This window comes from Trichechus manatus, unplaced genomic scaffold, assembly GCF_000243295.1.
Source record: "Trichechus manatus latirostris isolate Lorelei unplaced genomic scaffold, TriManLat1.0 scaffold00027, whole genome shotgun sequence".
Lineage (NCBI taxonomy): Eukaryota > Metazoa > Chordata > Mammalia > Sirenia > Trichechidae > Trichechus > Trichechus manatus.
This window is the reverse complement of record NW_004443963.1, coordinates 18,494,430-18,517,149: the sequence shown is the minus strand read 5'-3', so window position 1 is coordinate 18,517,149 and position 22,720 is coordinate 18,494,430. Positions and strand designations below refer to the sequence as shown.

Genomic DNA, 22,720 nt, shown 5'->3' with positions numbered 1-22,720 from the left:
TGGCTGAAGTGTAACAGGGAAGGCACAGAAGTCCTGGGTGGCAAAGAGGACCCAGGACTGTCCCCAGGGAATAGGGCAAATTCTCCTGTCCACAGGGCCCAGCCTCCTGCACGACGCACCACCCTCCCTGCCTCAGCTAAGCCCTCTCTTTGCCTTGGGTGGCAGATTTAGGCATAGTAAGGGTGTGGGCAGCCCCAGGTGAGCACCATAAGGCCTCCAGCAGACAATAGCCAAAGAGGCCTGGACCCCTGGGGGCTGAGATGCCAAGACCATGCAAAACGAGGGAAGGGGACCTCGAAGGAGGGCTCTCAAAATGGCAGTGTCAGATCCTGCCACTGGCTGGGGGGTGGCTTCAGTGTCTTCCCCTCATTCTACTCAGTGTCTCGTGTAGGAGCCTACAGGGACTGCACCAGGAAGGCCTCAGCCGCAGGTGCCCCAGCCGCATCTTCCACCTCGAGCGCACCTAGAGCAAGACTGGAATTCGAAGCCTGGCTCCGAGCCCCGTCCTCTTCCCTTTTATCCCATCAGCCTCTCAGAGGGACCAGAAGCCCCAGGAAGCCCTGGGAAGGATGAGTCAGGGAGCTGGGCTGCCCAGAGAGCCCATCCCATTAAGGCATGAAGACCCGATCCTCACCCCGTGTTGGGGGCTGCAGGGCAAGGCCGGCCCAGTGGGGAGGGGTTCGGGCAGAAAGGAGAGGGCACACTATTCAAGCTTCCACTTCATGTAAACAAGGAGGCTGAGAGCCCTGTCCGGCTGACAGTCTCATGGAGCGCGTGATTGTCTTGAGATGCTGAAGACCCTCCTATCTGGGATTCGGGGTCCCTGAGACCAGGATGGAGGCTGCTAGGCAGCAGGCTGGCAGGGGTCCAATGTGCAAACTGGTGCAGGGTCTGTCCTGGTCTCCACGAGGCAGGGGGTGGGCAGCCAGTCTCGGGCACCCATGGGTCCTGTCCACCGCTGTCCTGTGGCTCAGGAAATCACACAATTGCTGGGCTTGGCAGAACTGACACTGGCTTTACCTGTGAAGACAAGGAACACAGGCAGGATAGAGTGAAGCCTCCAGCTCCTCTGCTGTGCAGGCCCACCCTGCAAATCCGGGGCCTGGGCTGATCCCCAGCTGCTGATCATGGAAGCAGGTCAACAGAGCACCCAGGGAAGCAAGAGGAGAGGTTCTTCCTGCCCTGGTGGCCTCAGCAAGATCCCCACTGGGCAAGCACAGGTCTGCAGCCACCCCTTAGCAATTTACCAAAAAACAAAACAAAACCAGTTGCCATCAAGTGGATTCTGACTCCTGGTGACTCCATGTGTGTCAGAGTAGAACTGTGCCCCATAGGGTTTTTCTTCTTTTATTTTTAATAATATTTTATTGTTTTCAGTGAAAGTTTACACAGCAGGTTCCCATTCAACAATTTCTACACAAATTGTTCAGTGCCCCATAAGGTTTTCAATGGCTGTGATCTTTCAGAAGCAGATTGCCAGGACTTTCTTCTGAGGCACCTCTGAGTGAATTCGAACCAACAACCTTTCAGTTAGTAGCTCAGTGCTTAACCATTTGCACCACCCAGGCAGTCAGCAACTTCTCCCGCACCTCTTTGAAAAGCAGGACAGCCATAGCTGCCATCTCCTGGCCTCACCAGGGACAAAGGACTCAGGAACCAACAACCATAATCAATCACTTAAAAGTCCTACCAAAAGGTGGTCCACCAGCAGCTCATATAACATGCAGCTTCACAGCTTATGAAGCACCATCATAGTCATTCTCTCATGCAATCCTCACAGCTGGCAGCACTGTGAAACGGACATCACTGGCCCTAGTTTACAGCTGAGGGCAGTGAGGCCAATGGCTTATGGCCTGTCAGCACCAGTGCCAGCACCTGGTCTTCTAAATCCAAAGCCTCAGCTTCTTCCCTACACCAGATGCCCAGGGTGGATAAGGAAACGCTTGCACCCCGGGGGGGGGGGGTAAGCAGCGCCAACCGAGAGCCAGCCGCGGTGGCATGACTACGGTTTAGGGGGCAGTTTTAAGGCAGAGGACGGAGAGGTACACATTTCACAAGAGGAGAGAAGGGAGAAGAGAAAACTGTTCTCCTTCAAGCCAGAGAAGCAAGTTTCCCTTCTTCTCCTGGCCCCTACAACACATTTCCACTTCCTTGACAATCCCAAGACAAGTCCAGCAGTTTCTTCAGCTGGATCCCTGCTCTCTGACCCATGCAGGAGGGCGGGGCAGCTGTGAGGCAGGCAGATGCTGACACCTCCTGTCTGTGGGACATCGGGTGCTGGATTCCATGTCCTCAAGCTCCGGCTGCCTTTTCCCAGGGGGAGCCTGCTTGAGCTATTTCTGCCAGCTTCTCTCTACACAGTGGTTGTCTCCCTGGTGCTCACACCACCTTCCAGTAGCACTTTAGCTGTGAATTTAATTAAGGCGGCATGTGCTTTCCCTTCCGGACCATTAGCAGGAGAGACACTAAACAGAAGCGGACTTGGGGCACTGGTGCTGGCAGCCCCACCCCTCTCTGACCCCAGTGACCTGCCACAGGGCCATGGATCACACCTATTGTTAACCAAGCCTTGTCCGGGCCAGACAGAACCAACTCTTCTGCACTTACTACAAATCCAGGTGGGCCCTCCCCCTATACGATGACCCCAGACTAGGGCAGGAGGCCGTGCTGACAGCGTTCAAGGCTTAGAAGAGACGAGGGGAGATGCACAGCTGTGCCTGCCAAGACTCAGGGGTTCAGGGGCGCCATCCACTCCTTGAGCATGGTGCTGAGCGCTGCGTCTGTTGCGGCTCAGCTGCTGTGATTAAATCCTGCCTCCCTACAGTCCCCTTGCTGTTGCGATGGCTCAGCCTCGCCCACTTCCTCTCCTTGGTGGTTTGTTTTATTTGCTCAGCCTACGAAGCAGACGCCAAACTCCTCACAAAAGCAGCAGAATTTTGGAGGCAGGTAAGCCAGTCAAGAAGGAGCCCTGGTGGCGCATTGGTTAAGCACTCAGCTGCTAACCGAAAGGTTCCGTAAAGATTATAGCCTTGGAAACCCTATGCGGCAGTTCTATTTTGTCCTATATGGTTGCTACGAGTAGGAATGGATGTGACAGCAACAAATTTCTTGGTTTAAGCCAGTCGATCTGGGGATCTTGGAGAGGGAAGGATGTGGCACAGTGGGGAGAGGAGGCAGGATGCTAGAGGAGCGTCTTCTGAGCCTACGCTTGGCTTCTGGAGTGGTCAGCATGTGCTCCCACACCACCCTCCTCTGCCAAGGCTGGGAGAGTTTAGACAGGGACTTTATGCTCAAAGTCCACTTGCGTGCCTCTGATGGAGAAGTGGCTTGAAGAAAAGCTCTTTGTGTTCCACCACCCTCCAAGCGCACTTACGTGGAGCTGCGGCAGGGCTCTGGGGCAAGTCAGACCTGCTCACCTGAGTAGGGAAGAAGGCATAAATACCGACCTACCTACCAACTTCTAGGAGCCCTGGTAGTGCAGCAGTTAAGCGCTTGCCTGCTAACCAAAAGGTTGGCGGTTCAAACCCACCATCCACTCTGTGGGAGAAAGATGTGGCTGGCAGTCTACGTCCATAAAGAATACAGCCTTGGAAACCCTATGGGGCAGTTCTACTCTGTCCTATAGAGTCACTATGGGTCGGAAATGACTCGACAGCAATGGGTTTGGTTTGGTTATCATTTGCTGTCGAGTTGATTCTGGCTCATGGAGATGCCATGTGTGTCAGAGAAGAACTGTGCTCCATAGGGTTTTCAGTGGCTGATTTTCTGGAAGTAGATTGCCAGGCCTTTCTTCCAAGGCACCTCTGGGTAGACTCAAAACTCCCTTTCTTCCAAGGCACCTCTGGGTGGACTCAAAACTCCACAGTTTTGGTTAGCAGCTGAGTGCATTAACCGTTTGCACCACCCAGGGACTCCAACGGCATAAACAGGCAAAAATATTTTTTTGCAATGTATGTGTGCAGCAGGGGTAGCCAAAGGAGGCTTATGAAAGGAAGTAAAGCTTCAAAGGGAGGTGACACTGGGAGTGAGACTGAAAGAGGGGTGTGTGTGTGGGGGGAGAGGTCACTAAACGTAGAGGGAGCGGCATGAAGTACGGGTTGGAGCAGGGGAAGCAGCCGGGCACCAGGACCTGCAGTCAGCGTAGTTTGGCTGGCGCAAGGCTGTGCAGGGGACGCAGACATGGGTGATGGCAAGGATGATGGGCTCCTCCTTCGCACAGGCTTCAGCATCCCCTCTACTGGAAGATCCCCCCCACCCCATGTCCACCTGGCTCACTCCTCCACTTCAGTGAAGTCTGTGCTCAAGTGTCCCTTTGTCAGAGAGGCCCTCCTGACCATCCCTTACAGAGGGTCATCCCCTCCCCAGGCATGCTCTCCCCTGTATGACCCACGCTCCATAAGAGCAGGGACTTATTCCATTTTGTTCACTGCCGTACCAGGAACTTAGACCAGTGCCTGGCACAGAGCAGACACTTCATAAACGCATACTTGTTGAGTAAAATGAATGAATAGGCAATAGCAGGCTATTTAAGGGTTTATATCAATGCAATAACAACAGTAACAATAGCAACACCCATAGGTATTGACTGAGTGAGGTACACGTCCTCAGTCACCTCGGACCTCCCTGAGAGGGGGATGTGAGCCCTGGGCAGGCCCAACGGAGAAGGGCAGAGGGCTTCTGATAGCTGTCACTGAGAAGACACCTGTGTCTTCCGTAGAGCTAAGGGGGGTCAGTCACCTGAAGGATGCTCATTCCACTCCCCTCAGTGCTGCGCGATCGGAACTAACGAGGCACAGTTTATTAGATCAGATTGCAGCCTCCAAATGGCAGCTGGGGCCTGACCCACTGAACAACACTGAACTTTGAGATCCAGCCTTGACAAGCAGCCCTGGGGCAGACTTACCCTGGAACTGGGGGCCCAGGTCTATCAAGAAGCTCCAAGTCCAGGAAGCACTTCCCCCAACATTCCATCCTACTTAGGGGCCCAGGTTTCCAGGAGAGAGATCTGAGACCCCCTGCTTCCAGGGATGACATGCCAGAGCCTAAAGTCCCCAAATCTAGGAGCCCAGTGGCCACAACACTACAGTCTGTGGGCAGGAGCCAGACCACGCTGCCCAGCCAGGGTGGCCCATCCATGCATGGCTCAGGGGAGCCTGAGAGAATTCTGGAAAGGCAATTGTCACAGCAGGAAACTCTGGGAGGAAAAGCATGGACCCAGGGGACCCAGGGAAGGTCATGACCCAGAGGGACTCTCCAAGCATCCTGGGAAGTCGGTTGCCACTGTTATCTTTTTCTCACTGGTGGGACACCAGGGGGAAGAGTCAATCATATATTTGGGCCCCGGCTCCCCCGAACAGTCTTTTAGAGGTATAGGGAAATAGTGCTGACCTTAAACTTCCAGAGACAGACCTCATACTCTGAAGGCGGCCCTGGGAGTCAAGAGATCACACTGCCCTTTTCTCATTGTGTGACTGTGGATACAGGAGCTTGCCTCTCTGAATTTCAGGGGTCTTGTATGGGAAATACTGTCATCAGGCCAGGTGGTTGTGAGGACTATACAAGTCTGTGTGACAGCATTCCGCACCATGTCTACCTAGTCCCTGCATGGCGCAAACGGTCAAGTTCTCGGCTACTAACTGAAAGGTCAGCAGTTTGAATCCACCCAGAGGTGCCTCAGAACACAGGCCTGGTGATCTACCTCCTAAAGCTCACAGCCATTGAAAACCCTGTGGAGCAGTTCTACTGACACACGTGGGGTCGCCATGAGTTGGGATCGACTTGACAGCAACTGGTTTGGATGTTTTTTTTCCTACCTAGCACACGGCAGGTGCTCAGTAGAAGTTTGTTTCTTTCTTCCTTTTCTTATCTTCAGGAGTGTCGGCCATTTCCCAGTGGTCTCCCTGAGGGCAGAGACTCTGCTGCTTGGTAAGTAGCCCAAGTGCCTACCAGACATGGCAGACATTACCCGTGCCATGTGCTGGGCCAAACCCATCAGACCCCAGGAACAGGCAACCAGAAAAGGCAGAGCATTTCCTGAGGCCATCTGGGAACCCTGGGCCCAAAGGCTGAGGCTCTGAGGGTTTCTTCTTTCAGACAAGAGGACAGATTGTCTGGGAAGCAGGCTCCTGAGGATGGTCCTGCTAACCTCAGTGATCTGGGCCCCCGCACCCCCCTGAGGTCATGCTGCACTGTGCTAAGGTGCCCTGCCAACCCCTGCCCACCTTCACCCCACCCATTCCATCCAACTGCCTGGGGGCCCCCAGAACTGAAGCTGGGGAGGGACCAGTCAGACTCCTGCCCATGACTGCCTTACCAACTATGTGCCTCCTTGACTCATTTATTCATACAGTAGTTCCACCAAAATTTACTGAGTGTCTACTCTGTGCCAGGCAGTATGCCAACACGGTAAACAAAGCAAAAGGAGCCATGGTCCCCGCACTCAAAGCAACCACTGCTACCCAGCATGCTAAGGTCTGCGTGATGGAAGCAAACAAGCCAGGGCATCCAAGTGAGCCTTGAGGGACAGAATAGGGCTTCAGGCACACCACCTGCAATCTCCTTCACTGGCTGGCAGTTCCCTGAGGGCAGGGGCCTTATCTGAGTCTCTGCCATGTCCCCATAGTCTGCTGGCCCGAGGACTCCTACATGGGAACATACTCAGGGCGCTTGCTTAAAATGCAGATTCCTGAGCCCTGCCGTACAGACCCTTTGCAAGGGTGAGGCCCGGGCATATGCCTTTCTAACAAGGACCTCTAGGGGACTACTGCTCCCTGAGGTTCGGGATCTTTGCCCACAGGTTCTGTCCAGAGCTCCGAGATGGGCACAGGTGGCAAGCCTGAGGAAAGGTGCTGAATGCACCACCAGGTCTAGCCGGGTGAAGAGGCAAAAGGAAAAAGGCTGTCAGCTTCTGCCACTAGAGGGAGGTGTGAGCCCTCAAACCACAAGGCGGCCCCTCACCTGGATCCCCAGCCCTAAAGAAAGCAAATTCCGTAAGGTTCTCCCAGGGGCCACAACTGGGTTTGCCTAAATTTGCATGCTGTTTGACAACTATATACTTCTTATCAAGCAATTTTACAGGCTGTCAGCTCTTAGCTTTTTCTATTTTTCTCTTTCACCCACTCTGTCATCAATCCACATTCTCCCATGACAAGAGAGCAGTAGAGATAGAATGGACAGCGTGGGCCATGGACAGAGACAGATCTGAGCTGGAAGGGGCCTCGAAACCCTTCTTAGTGCAACCCTCCTCTTCCAGATGGGAAATGGGCCCAGGGAGGGGAAAGGATGCATCCAGGGCATGGAGAGCATTGTATTGGCAGCTGAAATCAACAGGCCAGCTGTTCTGATGCTGCTCTGAATGTTCCTGGTGGAAAAGAGGTCTTTCGCTGGGCGGGGGCCCTACGGGAAAACCTGAAGATGACAGTTGAAAGCTTACTAGGAGAGAGTGAATCAAGCTTAGGTCCCTGAGCTGTCAGGAGCCAGACCCGTCTCGCATGAGTTCCAGCTGCTCAGCTCTGGCTGTCAGAGGGACGCCCTGAAACAATCTAGCCGCATTCACATATTTGAGAGGCTAACCAGTTAACCAGTGGTCGTGGCGGTGACTCCAACTGATGGTGACCACATGTGTGTCAGAGTAGTACTGTGCTCCATAGGGTTTTTAGTGGCTGATTTTTCAGAAGTAGACGGCCAGGTATTTCTTCTGAGGCACCTGGGGGTGGACTCAAACCTCCAACCTTTCGGTTAGCAGCTGAGCGTGTTAACAGCTTGCACCACCCAGGGACTTCTGGAGGCCACTAAAAAGGGCCTTTGGGGACAGGAGTTCCCTTCCCTCGCCGCTGCCTTTGGGGAACAGAGAGGCAGGGAGAGGGAAGACCTCATTAGGGAACTTGAATTGCAGGACTCAGGTTCAGATGTCCACCCAGGTGGGCGGAGGCTGTGCTGGGTGAAGCCACTCTGCTCCTAGTAAAGGATGCAGAAGGACCTGGGTGATCTTGCAGGGTGTCCCTCGCACCTGTCTGTGCAGGTGCGTTCTCATGCTGGCTTGTTCTCACACGCGTGATCCGGGGTTCAGGTGCTCCGGGGAGGCGCTTCCCAAGGGCACAGTCCAGGTTGGTTTGGCTGGTACTGGGCACGGTGGGCAAACACTCAGAGGGCAGCAGCAGTGACAGTGACAACCCAAGTCCTGGGAGCAGGGGGAACCCGATGCCAAGAGATGCTGAAGGCGGCAGGGAAGGGACATGACAAAGGGCCTTTTGTTTCTATGGAAACAGCACCTCAGGGTGAGGGGGCTGACAAAGACAATGCTTCCACCTCACCTCCAGTCAGGACTTGGGAAACAGCCCTTGTGTGGCTGGGCCGCCCCTCCCCCTCCCTGCCAGGTGTTCACCATGGCAACCCTTCCTCCAAACGGGAGGCACTGAGCAGCGCAGCACAGCATCTGGCGCTGGGGAAGCCAGAGCCCGGGAGGCAGTGGAGTGGGCCGGACACAGTCCCCTCAAAGGACATGGGCCCTGGGACCACTAGAGTCACCTTTCAGAGCCTCCACTGCCACCTCCGTGCTCAAAGGGTGTTTGTGAGGGCATGGCAAGAGCGAGTACCTAGTCAGTACCTGGCATGTGGAGGCCTCGGGGAAATGTCCCCTGGCTGAATGAGGAACAGCACTGGATTCCTGCTGCGCCCAGATTCACAGAGAATCTCAGGCCCATTTTAACTTCAAGAAGCCAATGTGGCTGTGAGCACAGACTGGGCACATCAGGCTCCGTAGCAGGCGCTGGGGAGGCCGCAGAGAGGAGGGGGGTGTGATCCCTGCACTCCAGGCACTCACAGTGAGGTCAAAGCTGAGGGGTGGGGGTGCTGGAGTCCTGGGAGAGCGCAGGCTGCCCAGGGCGAGCCCTCGGGCCCTGCCACCACCTGCCTGGCCAGCCCAGAAAACCCAGTTCTCATCACTGCAAAGCCCATAGCCACAGAAGCAGACATCTCAACATGGAAACCCCTTCAACTCAGGGACACAGAACCTCCTGGGAAAGAAAGAAAGGCCAGGCAGGGCCTCTAGGGAGTCCCACAGAGGCAGCCAGAATGACACTACCACCAGGATCCATCTCTCCCGGAAGAGAAACACCATAGCAAACATCACTTATCAAACAAACCCAGGGACGGCCAAGACAGACTGCCGACTACAGAACGGAGGAGAGCGGGAAAGGGTATTGGTGGGGTAGCGCATGAGGGCAGGGCGGGTCTGACCAGGTTAGTCCTGACAGTGATCTGGCCAGTAACAAGGTTAACTAGAAAGAGCCCTACTCAGAGCCAGGGCTGAGCCTCTGCTCTGACACTCTACTGTGCCGTGCTTCTCTTTCTTCACTTACAAAGCAGTTTTCTCATCTTACTTTATTTACTTCAGTTACTCTGAAAGGCCCTCCAGTAGTAGGAATCTCAGCTCCCAGACAAGGCTGTGCCCACCACTGTACTAAGCATGTTATAGCCACAGAGTAGCTGGGCAGGCAGGTGTCATTCTGCCCATTTAGAGAAGAGGAGATGGAAACAGAGCTGCAATGACTTGCCCAAGGCCCCAAGGCAGATAAGGCCAGAGCCAGCATGGGAACCTGGAGCTGTCTGACCCTAGAGCCAGCAAGCAGGCTTTGCTTGACAAGGGCAGACTCAGGGCTGAGGGAAGACGGCTCACCTGAGAGATTGGCACTGGAGTCCTCAATGGGCCTCTTCCCCATCTTAAACTCCACCTCAGCAAAGGACTCGGTGGAGAGAGAGCTGGCCATGCCATTGGGCGCCGCTGTCCTCTTGGTCCATCGGCTGAAGAGCTTCCTGCCAAAGCACTTGCCCTCCTTGGCCGGGGTGGCCTCCCCCTTGGCAGCTTCTCCTTTGCCATTTCGGGCCAGCGCCTCCCGGGGCTTAGGCTTCAGGTCCACGTGCAGGTGAGAGACCACTTTGGTATCCTTCCGGCTCAGCCCTCCCAAGGGAATGGGCTCCACGGGGGGCAGCACCTGCTCCAGCCTAACCAGGTCGTTCAGGAAGCTCTCCAGGCGCGAGCAGGTCGACTCGCCAGCTCTACTGCCCTCCTGCTGCCCCTCCGGATGGCCGCCAGCTTGCCACTGTTGCCTGGCGGCCCAGCGCATCATCTCCCCGGGGGGGTGGCGGCCACCTGACACCAAGGCATACTTGGGGTTGATAAGCTTGCGTGCCACAGTGGAGGAGTAGTTGAGGCCAAGCCTGCCGGCACCTCCTGCCAGGCTCAGCTGCCGATACAAGTCCACCTCCTCAGAGATGGCATACAGCTCTCGGAACTCCACGTCGAAGGGCTCCACGTTCTCCCCTGTCAGGAGAAGGAGGAGGTTCCTGTCCACGTAGGAGGAACTCCATGTGAACCTGGGGACATGGGAACAGAAAAGCAAGATACATGTGCCTAGGCCTGCTGCTTAACCCTGCCAGCAGCCCCTCAGCAAGCCCACCCCCAAATGATGGACCACCTCAGCCGGGCTCCTCACTGGCTGGGGAAGGGGTCTCTGGCCTTCGCACTGGACCGCTCGCCCTCCACTGGCCCCAACCCTCCACTTGTTCAGGCCTCGTTCTCTAATGTGAAAGGCAGGCAGTGGTGGGTGCAGGGAAAGGGCATGAGAAGGCGGGCCTGGGTTTTCTGACATTTACTGTTTCTACTCTTGCATCCCTTATAAAGTGGGGCTAATAGGACCTATATTGACAGAGTTATCATGAGGCTCAAATGAAATAACTTGTATAAAACATTTCGCTCATACCTGGCACATACATGCATGTGTAATGAATAGTAACTGCAGCTGCTGCTGTTGTTAATGTTAACTCCATCCCTTATTGGTCCTTTGTGGAATTTTTAGAGCCCTTAGTATTTGCAAACTCCCATACTTTAATCAAGGGGGAGGACTGCTTCATGTGACCAGGTCTCTTCTCCCCATATCTAGATTTTAATTTACTTGGAGGGCAAGGTCTCCATAGATACAGGTTCACATGTTCCTGTTGATTTAATTTTGAATCAGAATCCTGGACACTGCTCCTTCTGTGCCACATCCTCACGTTTCTTTCCCAAATCTGGTCCGTTGTACTTTCTGCATGTCTCACCTAACAACTGGCCTCAAAATGCAACTGGGTGCTGTGGACCATGAAAAGTAAACCAACTGCTGTAGAGTTAATGCCAACTCAGCGTGACACCATGCGTGTCAGAGCAGAACTGTGCTCCATAAGGTTTTCAACAGCTAATTTCTCAGAGGTAGAACACCTGGCCTTTCTTCCTAGGCACTGCTGGATGGACTTGAACCTCCAATCTTTCAGTTAGCAGTCGAGCACTTGAACCGTTTGCCCCACTCAGGGACTCTAGTGCTTAATGCTCAGTAAGAGTTAGTTTGACTCTCTATCTGGAATAATCCAGCAACCAGGAAGTTTGAGGGGAGGGACTGGCCAGGAGGCTCTTTGTCATTAGGTCCAATGATACCTGTTAAGCCTATGACCTTGGTGGTTCCTGTCTGACATCTTTCTGAACAGTTACCATGAATAAAGGCCTCACAGGCCCTTCTCACCTGTAAGATCCAGTGGCCACTTTTTCACCATCCACCATCAGGAACCTAGATGACAGGGTCCCTTTGACCTTTCCCATCGGCAAGTAGAAGCCGACACCTGTCACAGAGCGGACACGGATGTTCTGTTGAAGAGAAAGGCACAGCCACCTAGTTTGAACCAAGTCTTTGCTTGTCCCTGGGCCCTGCCTGCTGGTTCCTGTCCTCATGGACTCTCTGCTTCCCAAGGCCTCACAGGAGCCCCACTTGGAGAGTGGCAGGAAGCCACACAATCTTACTTTGGGCGTGGACAAGCCCAGGGTGGTTCCTGCCTGTTCCCAAAGGTCCCCAGAAAACAACCCAGCCCCCATGCTTTGGACCTCACAGTGAACTCAGAGATTCCACAGCACCCCAGGGCCAGCACTGCCTCCATCAGCCTCAGCAGCCTTGGGAGAAGATGTAAGCTGGGCATGTGATTTAGCAGTCACCCGTTCATGAGGCAAGGCTTTAGATGGACGGAAAGGGGTTGCAATCTTGAAGTTCCCCTGAGCCACTGAACTGGGGAGGAGGCAGAAAGAGGAGCTAGAGGGAGTCTCTCTCTCATTTCCCAGTGGTGTAACACACCCGGATACGGAAGTTGGTGAGCTCCAGGCTCTGACACATCTCCAGGAAAGACTTCACACCTGCCTCATCCAGGATGATGTACACTGGGACTCCGCGCTTGTAGGCAGCATCAACAATGTCTTGGAAGATATCACCATCAGTGAAGAGGTCCATGACCACGGCAACAACCTAGACAGGGCAGGACACCGGAGAGGCACAGCATGACAACATGCCACGGACATACCCTGGCCCCGAGAGGACCAGCTTGGCCTGGGGTAACTGGTGGCCAAGAGTCAAACACCATCTGCACCACCTCAGAGCCAGTTTAAACTCTGGGTGGGTGCAGGCTGTGCTGCTCGCACTTCACCCTTGACAAATCCCTACCACCCCATCCTGGGAATTTTTGTAGCAGCTCTTCAGAAGCCATATCAGAGGAGATCAGAGGCTGAGGAAAGTTGGTTCCGACACCCTAGGGCAGCAAGCAGGAGCAGGAGATGCTGAGATGCAAGGGAGGGGCTCATTTGCACAAGCCCCAGATCTGCTGAATATCACATTCTCAGCAGGCCCGGGGGCTCTGATGTCCCTGCAGCTGTGCAAAGCCCTGTGCTTCCCCAAGTGCCCAGCCAGGCAGAGCTCCAGGCTGGTCCATTCCACCCCGTCGTCCAATCAAAGTCACTGCTCAGATCCTTCATTTACAAAGGTCCTAATTTCCCACCCTGGAAGGCCAGGCCCTCTGCAGCCTGGGGCAGATCTGACTTTCCATCTTTCCAGTTGAGGGGGAGTCATCTCCTGACTCATGGTGACCCCACATGTGTCAGAGTAGAACTGTACTACATAGGATTTTCAATGGCTGATTTTTTTTGAAGTACATTTTCAGGCCTTTCTTCCAAGGTGTCTCTGGGTGGATTTGAACCTTTGACCTTTGGGTTAGTAGCTGAGTGTGTTAACTGTTTGCACTACCCATGAACTCCTTTCTATCCTCCTCCCCCACCACTAAAAACAAACAAACAAACAAAAAAAACCATTGCTGTCAAGTTGATTCCAACTCATAGAGACCCTATAGGACAGAGTAGAACTGCCCTTCAGGGTTTTAAAGAAGTGGCTGGTAGATTCGAACTACCGACCTTTTCTTTAGCAGACGAACTCTTAACCATGGCGCCACCAGCTCCCTCCATTTTCCTACACAAACCTTCTTCCCCTCCAGCTGCAAGGGTTTTCTTGTTGGCCCCAAACACTGTGGCCATGATGCTGAGGAAAAGGCATGGGCTTTGGGGGCTGAGAGATCTGGTTATAACCCTGGCTCCACCACTTTCAATGTATGTGACCTTAGGCAAGTCACTTAACCTCTATGAGCCTCCGTTTCCTCATCTGCAAAGTGAGGATACCCTGTACTTTAAGCATTGCTGTGAGGATTAGAGACAACACCTGTGAAGCATCAAACACAAGCCTGCTATGCAGTGAGTCCTCAATAAACGGCAGCTGGAGGAGTCTGGGTGCAGTCGTAGCTTAAAGTACAGACTCTGAGGTCAGGTCAAGCAGGCCTGGTGTACCATCTCCACCGCTGACCAGTCAGTGCCCAGCTTCCTCAACAGCAACATGGACAATCATAGTATCACCTATTCTATAGGGTTGTTGGAAGGACACAGTGAGATAAACCACAGAAGTGTCTAACATGGTGCAGGATAAGCTCAATTAATGTTCCCCATCACCACCATAGTCACCATAACTGTCATCACCATCACTGCCATTGTCACCATCACTGTCATCCTCACCATCATCACCATCATCAGCATCATCACTGTCATTGTCACCATCATTATCATCACTATTACTGTCACTGCCATCACTGCCATCGTCACCATTACTGTCACTGTCACCATCACCATCTTGTTTAGTCTTCTTGCACCACATTCACACTTGTGCTTTCACATCGCCCCTGCCTCTAATGACCTCCCTCCCCCAGTTTACACAATATCATTTTAGGCTCTTCTTAGCTGCTACGTTTGACAATCTTGCATACAAGGAACATCTATTGAGCCCCACAGGCAGAAATGAAGATCTAAAGACAGCTAAACTACAATCCCTAACTTCAACAGGTTAATCCAGTCGGACTGATAAGACATTTGTGCAAAGTAACTAAAACATAAAGTAAAAGAAGATAAATGCCTTAAGAGATGCATGTGATGTGGGTTCAAAGGAGAGAAAGAGAGATTACTTCCAGCCAGGTGAGAACAAGAAAGACTTCCCTGAGGAAGCTGAAACCTGAAGAGTGTGAAGCCTTCGGACAACATGACAATGAGCGTGGAGGAAAGCTGAGCTGAGCTGAGGGCAGGGGCAGGGCTGCCAGGCAGGATGTGCAGGTCGTGCCCACACATGGCACGAGGCTGAGGGGGTGAGTGGGAGCTGCGCCTGCTCAAGGAAAACCAGACCAGTTGTCATCAAGTCAACTCTGACTCATGGCAACCCCGTGTGTTTCAGAGTAGAACTGTGCTCCATAGGATTTCTACTTCTGATTTCTCAGAAATAGATCTCCAGGCCTTTCTTCCAAGGTGCCTCTGGGTGGACTTGAACTGCCAACCTTTCAGTTAGCAGCTGGGTGGGTTAACTGTTTGCACCACCCAGGCACTCATATGCACACAGGTAACCACGTGGGCTAGCAAAGGCCTAGGAAGTGAGCATTTCAGGCAAACGGCACAGCACAAAGGCATGGAGGACAGGACTTAACATGCACCGAACACTTGGCTCTGTACCCATGCTACTTCAGTGCTATACGCAAATTTTCTGATTTGATCCTCACAACTATTCCACCAGGAAGGACTGTTATTTCCATTTTATAGACAAGGAAGTAAACACAGAGGGGTAAAGTAAAGTGTTTATGGTCACACAGCTAGTCTGTGGCAGAGCAGGGAATTGAAATTAGTCAGGTTCGTCTGACTCCAGAGCCTCCATTTCACTGTGTCATACTGCCTCACATGGAGATGGGCCAGTTGGAAGTTCTTCTATAAACATCATATCAAAAACTGGTTCTTTTTGAGAAGACTAAACTAGATAGATAAACTTTCAGCAACACTGACAAAAAGAGATACAAATAAAATACCGAATAAAAAAAGGAAAAATAACTATAGACATACTAGAGATTTGAGAAATAGTAAAAATAATTTAAAAAGACTATTAGGATCAATTACACATGAGTGAATTTGAAAATGCAATGACATAGATTACATGCTTACAAAGTGAATTAAACATAATATGGAGCCTTGGTGGTGTAGTGGTTAAGAGCTCAGGCTGCTAACCAAAAGGTTGGTGGTTCAAATCCACCAGGTGCTCCTTGGAAACCCTATGTGGCATATAGGGTCTCTATCAGTCGGAATCAACTTGATGGCACATAACAACAACATGCCATAATCAAGTAAGGTTTATCCTAAAGACGTAAGGATGATTCAACATTAGAAAACATTAATGGGATTATGGAAGGGGAAATTACATAACTATCTTAATAGTTTTTTAAAAAGTATTTGATAAAGTTAGATTCCTATTTGTGGTTGAAATTAACCAAAAAGTAGTAACAAAAGTGACCTTCCTTAACTTGATAAAGGCTATCTACCAAAACCCCCACATGAAACAGCATATTTAGCAGAGAGACTTCAGGTGTTTTGTTTAGGCTCTCCTTAAGTCTGGAGCAAGTCAAGGATACCCACTATTACCACCAACATAGTGTTGGAGGGCGTGACCCATGAAATAAGATAAGAAAAATAAATAAGATATGTCAGTATTGGAAGAGACAAAACTACCAGTATTTATAGAGACGATATAGCCATTTTAATAGACAATGCAGTAGAATCAAGAGGAAAACTGTTAAAATTAAGGAATTCAGCAAAGTTACAAGAAAAAGTTACATAAATCAATAACTGTCTACTCCAGCAATAATCAACTACAAATAACAAAAATAAAGTCCATTCTCAGTTGCAATTTAAGCACATCTAGTCTGTAAGAATATCTTCATGGGAAAAACTCTGACAACTCCATTAAAGGACATTAAAAAACACATGCAATAAATGAAGTCTACATAGCGTGGCTGCCTATGGGAGGAGAAGGGAACGAGAGGGAAGGAGAACAGTACCACAAGCGGGGCCTTCCATGGATTAATGATGGCAGTGTACCATGAACTGAGGTATACAATCAGCTTTTTGCACCTGAGACCTCCCCTCTACCAAAAACATACACACACACACAAAACCCCAAACATTCAAGTCCTCCAGTTTAGCGAACAGTTCAGGTTAAGTACAGAAAGGGGCACAGTGGGAGACAAGGTTGGAGAACTGGGGTGGGACTGGATCATGGGAGGGTTAGCATGCTGTTGCAGAGTCCAGGCCTCATTCCCTCAGCAATATGGTTCCTAGGAGCCCTGAGACTTAATCGCCCTCTTGAAGTGTCCCTGTTATCTTATCTCCCAGTATGCTGACTGGGGCCAGAGTCCATTGTCTCCTCACTTCTGAATTCTCCACAGCGTCCAGCTCAGTGGTGACTCTCAGAATACAGCTGGGAATTGCCTGACTGGTTCCCCAGAGCTCTTCTCAGATTCCCATTCTTACTTTTGTTTTGTGGAGAAAGAGTGTGCAGGCAAGCGGGCCTGCCCTCTCCTCACCTGGCTAAGGACTTGAGGGGATCACAGATGGAGAAGGGAGAAGGAAGCCCTGAGGGCTGCGGGAATTTTGGGAGGCTCGGGTCTGTGGCCCCCTGGTGAGAGCCAGCCATCTGTGTCACTACCAATTAAACAGTGAAATATCTGTACTAAAAAAAGAAAAAAAATCAATTGCTGGCTGAGTCCTGCAATGTAGTCATGGAGGAAAAGTGATAATTACCCTCTGCTTCAGTCTCTGGGGGCCCCGCCTGACATTCAGCTCCTCAGCATAAGGCCCAGGAAAACCAGATCCCTACTCCCTGGCTCCGGAACAGGACATGCCCACGTGATCCCCCACAACAAACAACTTCAAGCCTCCCAGAGTAAATGGAAGATTGTCACAGGCTCAGAACCCTGGGAAATGGATTTTGTCAGGAGAGAGAAATTGCCCCCTCCCTGCCGCTGGCTCCTGCTCCCGTGTCCCCCACCTGCTTGCCCAGTGATGTGCACAGCCGGGGGGAGAGGTTAATTTGAGATGGCAGTGGTTTGAGAAGCTGTGGCAGGCGCGCTGGCAGAGGCTCTGATGTTGTAATACTTCTCGTCGGGTGTTTCGTTAGCTCGACATTTCCTCATTTGATACCCTGCCTGAGTGGCAGGGGCGGGGAGCAGGGGTGGACTAGGGAGCCTCAGAACTCCCTCTATCTGCCACTCAATTTTAATTAAACTGCCAGCTTTTCTAATTCTCTTTCTGGACTCCTTAATTACCATTAGATAACAAAACTAACAAGGAGGGCTTCACCTTCACCACGCACTCTGCCACCCCACGGCGGCTCTGCTGGAGACAGCCTGGGACTGACACCTCTGCTGTGTTTGCATGACCCAGACTACAGCAGGCCACCGCGCTGATGTATGGCCACACCCACAGGGGTGACTGACGCGTGGACATCTTCCCCAGTCTGTTCTGTCCCTTCCCGCACTGACCAAAGCCCACTGGGCGTAGAGTCCAGCCAGGTCCCACCTCCTCAGTGCACCTTCTCTGGGTCAATTCCTCTCCGTCCCCACTGGCCCTGCTGCTCTAGCTCAGGCCCACCTCACCCTTACCTAAACTTCTGGGATAGCTTCCTAACTGGTCTCTCCTACTTCATTCTCTGCCCCTCTACATGGCAGTAATCCGTCTAAAACAAAAGACTGATGAACATACAAAAAAAAAACAAAAAACAAAACAAAACCCAAAACCAGGTGCTGTCGAATTGACTCCAACTGATGGCAACCTCACGTAAGTCAGAGTAGAACTGTGCTTCCTAGGGTTTTCAATGGCTGATTTTTTGGAAGCCAGGCCTTTCTTCCAAGGTGCCTCTGGGTGATTTGATCTACCAACATTTCAGTTATTAGGCCAGCAATTAACTGTTTGGGCCACCCAAGGATGAACATACAACCCTGCCTAAAAACCCACCACTGGGTCCCAGAGCCCCAAAAGTGTTCAAACTCCTTAACTTGGCATCAAAAGGACTTATGATGGGCCCTTTCCTCTTCTCCAGTTTCATCTCGGACCATGTCTCACCTCTACCCCTTGTTTTCAGCTATGCTGAATGACCTAGTTTCCCTAACATATAGGGTTTCTCCACTGTAGCACTACTGACCTTCTGGGCCGGAAAAATCTTTGCTGTGGAGGGCTATCCCATGCACTGTAGCATGCTTAGCAGTATACCAGTAGCATCACACCCAGTTGTGACAACAAGTGCCTCTGTTGTTGTTAATTGCCGTCAAGTTGGCTCTGACTTATGGTGACCCCATGTATAACAGAACAAAACGTTGCCCAGCCCTGTGCCATCTTCATGATCATTGGTATGTTTGAGTCCATTGTTGTGGCTATTGTGTCAGTCCATCTCATTGATGGTTTACCTCATTTTTGCTGACCCTCCAATTTTATTAAACATGATGTCCTTTTCTAGTGATTGCTCTTTCCTGATGTCCAAACCAAGGAAGTAAACTTTCACCATCCTCACTTCTAAGGAGCCTTCTGGTTATATTTCTTCTAAGACTAATTTGTTCATTCTTCTGGCAGTCAATGGTATAGTCAATATTCTTTGCCAACACCACATTTCGAATGCATCAATTCTTCTGTCTTCCTTTTTACTGCCCAGTTTTCACAAGCATATGAAGCAACTGAAAAGACCATGGCTTGAGTCAGGTGTACCTGACATTGATAAATGTCTCCTGGGGGGCAAAATCCCCTCCACCCCTAGAACCAGGGCACATACCAGGCAGCTTCAATCTTATTCCTACCCCTGCTGTGCCTTGTGAAACATTGTTACGTCTTTCAAGACTTGGCCAAGAATTTCCTAAACTTCTCCCCACCCAATAATGTTAACCAATCCCTCTTTCCTGCCCATATGGTACTTCAAGCAGATAACAGAGCGCCTTGACACTTTGTTGTGTCAAAAGCAGACATTTATCTGCTAAATGTCTCTGTCCCCTAATAGGCTGTGGGCTCCTGGATGGCAGGGACTGTCTGATTTCTCTCATATCACCCTCGGCACACAGCTCTTCACAAAGTCAGCTCTCCAGTTTGCGGAGTGCATGTCTATAATGTGTGCCTGTTGGCTGCAGGTGTAGCTTGGTAGTTTTCTCCTTTACTTCATTAAGGTCAAGGCATTGGGAGAAGGAAAAAAAAAGATTCCTGTTTACATAGTTTTGCTGGAAGACAGAGTAGAAGTTCTTCCTCAAATTAAGGGCACAGAAAAGGGAAAGGAAGTTAGCCCCTTTGGGGACTATTGCCTGAGCGTCGGCTCAAGGGTCTGTCTCTCTGCCTTTACTCCGTCCATTCAGGATCTAGAAGGAGCAGCCAGCCTGTGATGGAAAATGGTACTTAGACAAGGGTAGAAGCCCTGCACCAAGGCAATCAGGCCAGGAGGCAGGGCTACCACCAATACATACAGCAAGCGCCTTTGTGCAAATTACAAGAAGGTGCTGTCCCCGCTGGGACAGAGTGCAAGGCCAGTAAAGTGGGACACGGACTGTATGCTTGTCCTCACACCCCCCGCCCCCCGCCTTGGCCGAGCCCATGTGCAGGGCACAAACTGCCCCACTGCACATGGCCCCTGCACTAGAGGACACCCCAGACGCACAGAATCCCAGAGCTGGGAGGAAACTTGGACAGCATTGAGCCCACCACCAAGATTAAAATTACCCAGCTAGGTCTGGGCAGACATGGGACGAAAGCCTGGCTCCCGGCCCCAGACCTGTGCTTTTCTACAGCCCCAAGATGCCACTCCCAAACTGGGTGGGCAGAGCATACTCTGCCCAGGACCCCACGCCGCCTCCGGTCACACAAAACCAGGATGCAAACTGAAATGCACCAGTAGAAATGAACAATACCATCCTCTCCCTTCACGGGTTTGCCTGTGGCCGAGAGCTCTAGCACTAGGGGTGGGTGTGGCTCCCGCTGCCTGTGAAGATCCTGCCCAGACTCCACCCCTGCCGCACCCAGCTCCACAGTGTGAAAAGGCAGAAGACCACAGTTAAGGCCTGCTGACCTTGGGGTATCCTGGTGATGGTCACTTTTCCAGTGAGGGAAGAGAAGGAAGCCAGAAGAAGCATCTTTGTACAGTGGCGGTTACAGTCCCCACTTTCCCACTGGTCATCCATGCGAGCTTGGGGCTTCACCTCCCATTCCTGCCCTGCTTGCCTCCCAGGGCTGTTGGGAGGTTCTGATGAGATCATGCCCATAGAATTCCAAGGACAATGCTCTGCAGTTATGAGGGATTAAATTTGCTAGCTATAAGGCGAATGGGCCTAATTCCCCATACCTTAAGCCCTAAGGTCCCTCAGGGCAGGGAGGGCAGCAACTGGGCCAACAAGCTGCTGCCTCCCAGAATGGCCACTGTCTGGCAGCCCAGAATTGTCTGTCTGGCAGCCCAGAATTGTCTGTCTGGGACAAAATGGCGGTCCTCCAACCATGGAATCTTCCTCGGATCTCCCAAAAGAGAGGGATTAAGGTCTATTGGGCGGCAGGGGTGTCCTGTTGAAAATGCAGATTCCAGGGCCATCCTAAGAGATTGAGACTCAGCAGGCTTCTGAAAATGCATTTAACAATCCCCGTGATAAGAATGCAAGGGGGTGGGTATATCACACATGGAGTGTTTTGAAGAGAATATACACTCTGAAAGCAGAAAAGTTGGGTTTGAATCTTAGCTCCATTTCCGGGCTGTGCAGACTTGCATGGGTCATTTAGTCTAAGCCTCGGTTTCCTCATTTGATAATCGAGAGATGATACCTTCCCAGGATTGCTCCGAATTTTAAATGAGAAAATGAAACTGAGTCCATAGTATGGTGCTTGGCCTGTTAGGAGCAGTGGGAAGTGCCCTAGAAGCTACCTCAGAGGGAACCCAGGACAAAGCTGCCAGCTTTCAGAGGAGGGAAGAGGAGAGGAGATAGCCAGGGTTGGGGGTGGCGCCAGGCTCCCGGGGAGACAGACATCAAGGTGGAGATGTTTCTCCTCCGCTCAATACTGTGCCCAGCAGGCCCGACCTGGAGTAGTGATTAAAGCCCAGGCACTACAGAACGCCCACAAAGGTCAGAACTTGAGCTAATTGAGGGGAAGTGCAATTAAGTGAAGAGTCTGTGTTAAGTGGTGCAATGGTTAAACGCTTGGCTGCCAGCCGCTCCTTGGGAAAAAGATCTGGCAGTCAGCTTCCGTAAAGATTTACAGCCTTGGAAGAAACCCTATGTGGCAGTTCTACTCTGTCCTATAGGGTCACTATGAGTTGGAGTTGACCTGATGGCAGTGGGTTTGGTTTTTCGGTTTTCTGCATTATGCGCTGCTCGTTGAGCGAGGCTGGGCATCTACATCGCACACTGAGCAGTCTGAACACGCTGCTGAAGTGACGTACAGCGGGGCTGGCTCCAGGTACAGGCGTGCCTTCTTGTCACTGCACAGCTGCTAGGGGAGGACGGAAAGGTGTTGCTGGAGGAGGGAATCAACTCACCTTTGGGGCTGGGTTACAATACTCTGGGTATGCGCAAATGCAGTGAAACCTGTGAGAGCCAGAACTTGACAGGACTGCCTTGTTTTTCGCATTTTGCAAGTTTTCTGCCTTGGACAGGGTGCAGTCTTACCCCTTCCCTTCACTCCCTATTAGTGGAAAAATATTTGAGTTTTCCTTCTCTGACAGGTTCTGCCTTTTGCAGATTTTCTTTGGTCACAAGGCTGCAACTGAGCCCGATCTGAGTTATCTCCAATTTTTAATCAATTGGTTGTGAACAGCTCAATAACAAACCTTTACCTAAAGCTTAAGGAACCCTGGTGGCACAATGGTTAAGTGCTTGGCTAATAACTGAAAGGTTGGTGGTTCGAATCCACCCTGTGACTCTGAGGGAAAGAGACCTGGCAATCTGCTCCCATAGATATTACAACCTAGAAAACCCTGTAGGGCGGTTCTGCTCCGTCACACGGGGTAACTCTGAGTCAGAATCGACTTCATGGTAACCAACAATAACTGAAGCTTCCCATTATGTATCCTGGGGTAAGAGAGGAGAGCAAAAGGCAACAAGGTCTGCCCAGCTGCCCTGCTCCAGGAAAGGAGGAAGACTGCTGCCCTTCCCCCACTGTTTCCTCCTATCCCTGGACTTCAGGGAAAGCTCAGACTTTGGAATCTGAGGTTCCACAGTAGCTGTGTGACCTTGGGCAAGTCACTTAACCCTTTTGAACTTCATCTGTAATTCAGGCTGCCTCATGGTTTGGGTGAGGATGAAAAGAACTGAGCTAATACCTGTATAGAATCTAGTGGGGGCTTGCCGCCAGCCCTTCCTCCTGCACAGTGCCAGCTCCATGGGAGACTAGCTTACCTTGTCCTGATGGCGCTCCCTCTCACAGAAGGATGCGACAATAGGTCGACTAGAACACACACACTCGAAGAAGGATGCAATAGGTTGAGTAGAAACACACACACACACACACACACACACA

The 22,720-nt window shown here is 51.5% G+C and overlaps 1 protein-coding gene across 1 annotated transcript in view; it reads right to left on the bottom strand.

Annotated features, from left to right (window-relative positions):
- Positions 1–749: 749 nt before the first annotated feature.
- Positions 750–22,720, bottom strand: part of FAM83F (family with sequence similarity 83 member F) — a 34,255-nt gene continuing 12,284 nt past the window's right edge. The window contains exons 2-5 of the mRNA XM_004373882.2: positions 12,153–12,320; positions 11,553–11,674; positions 9,677–10,374; positions 750–1,020 (exon numbers count right to left, since the gene is read on the bottom strand). Of these exons, the coding sequence (XP_004373939.1) occupies positions 971–1,020; positions 9,677–10,374; positions 11,553–11,674; positions 12,153–12,320 (1,038 nt within the window). The 3' untranslated portion in view covers positions 750–970. The remainder of the gene's footprint in view (positions 1,021–9,676; positions 10,375–11,552; positions 11,675–12,152; positions 12,321–22,720) is intronic.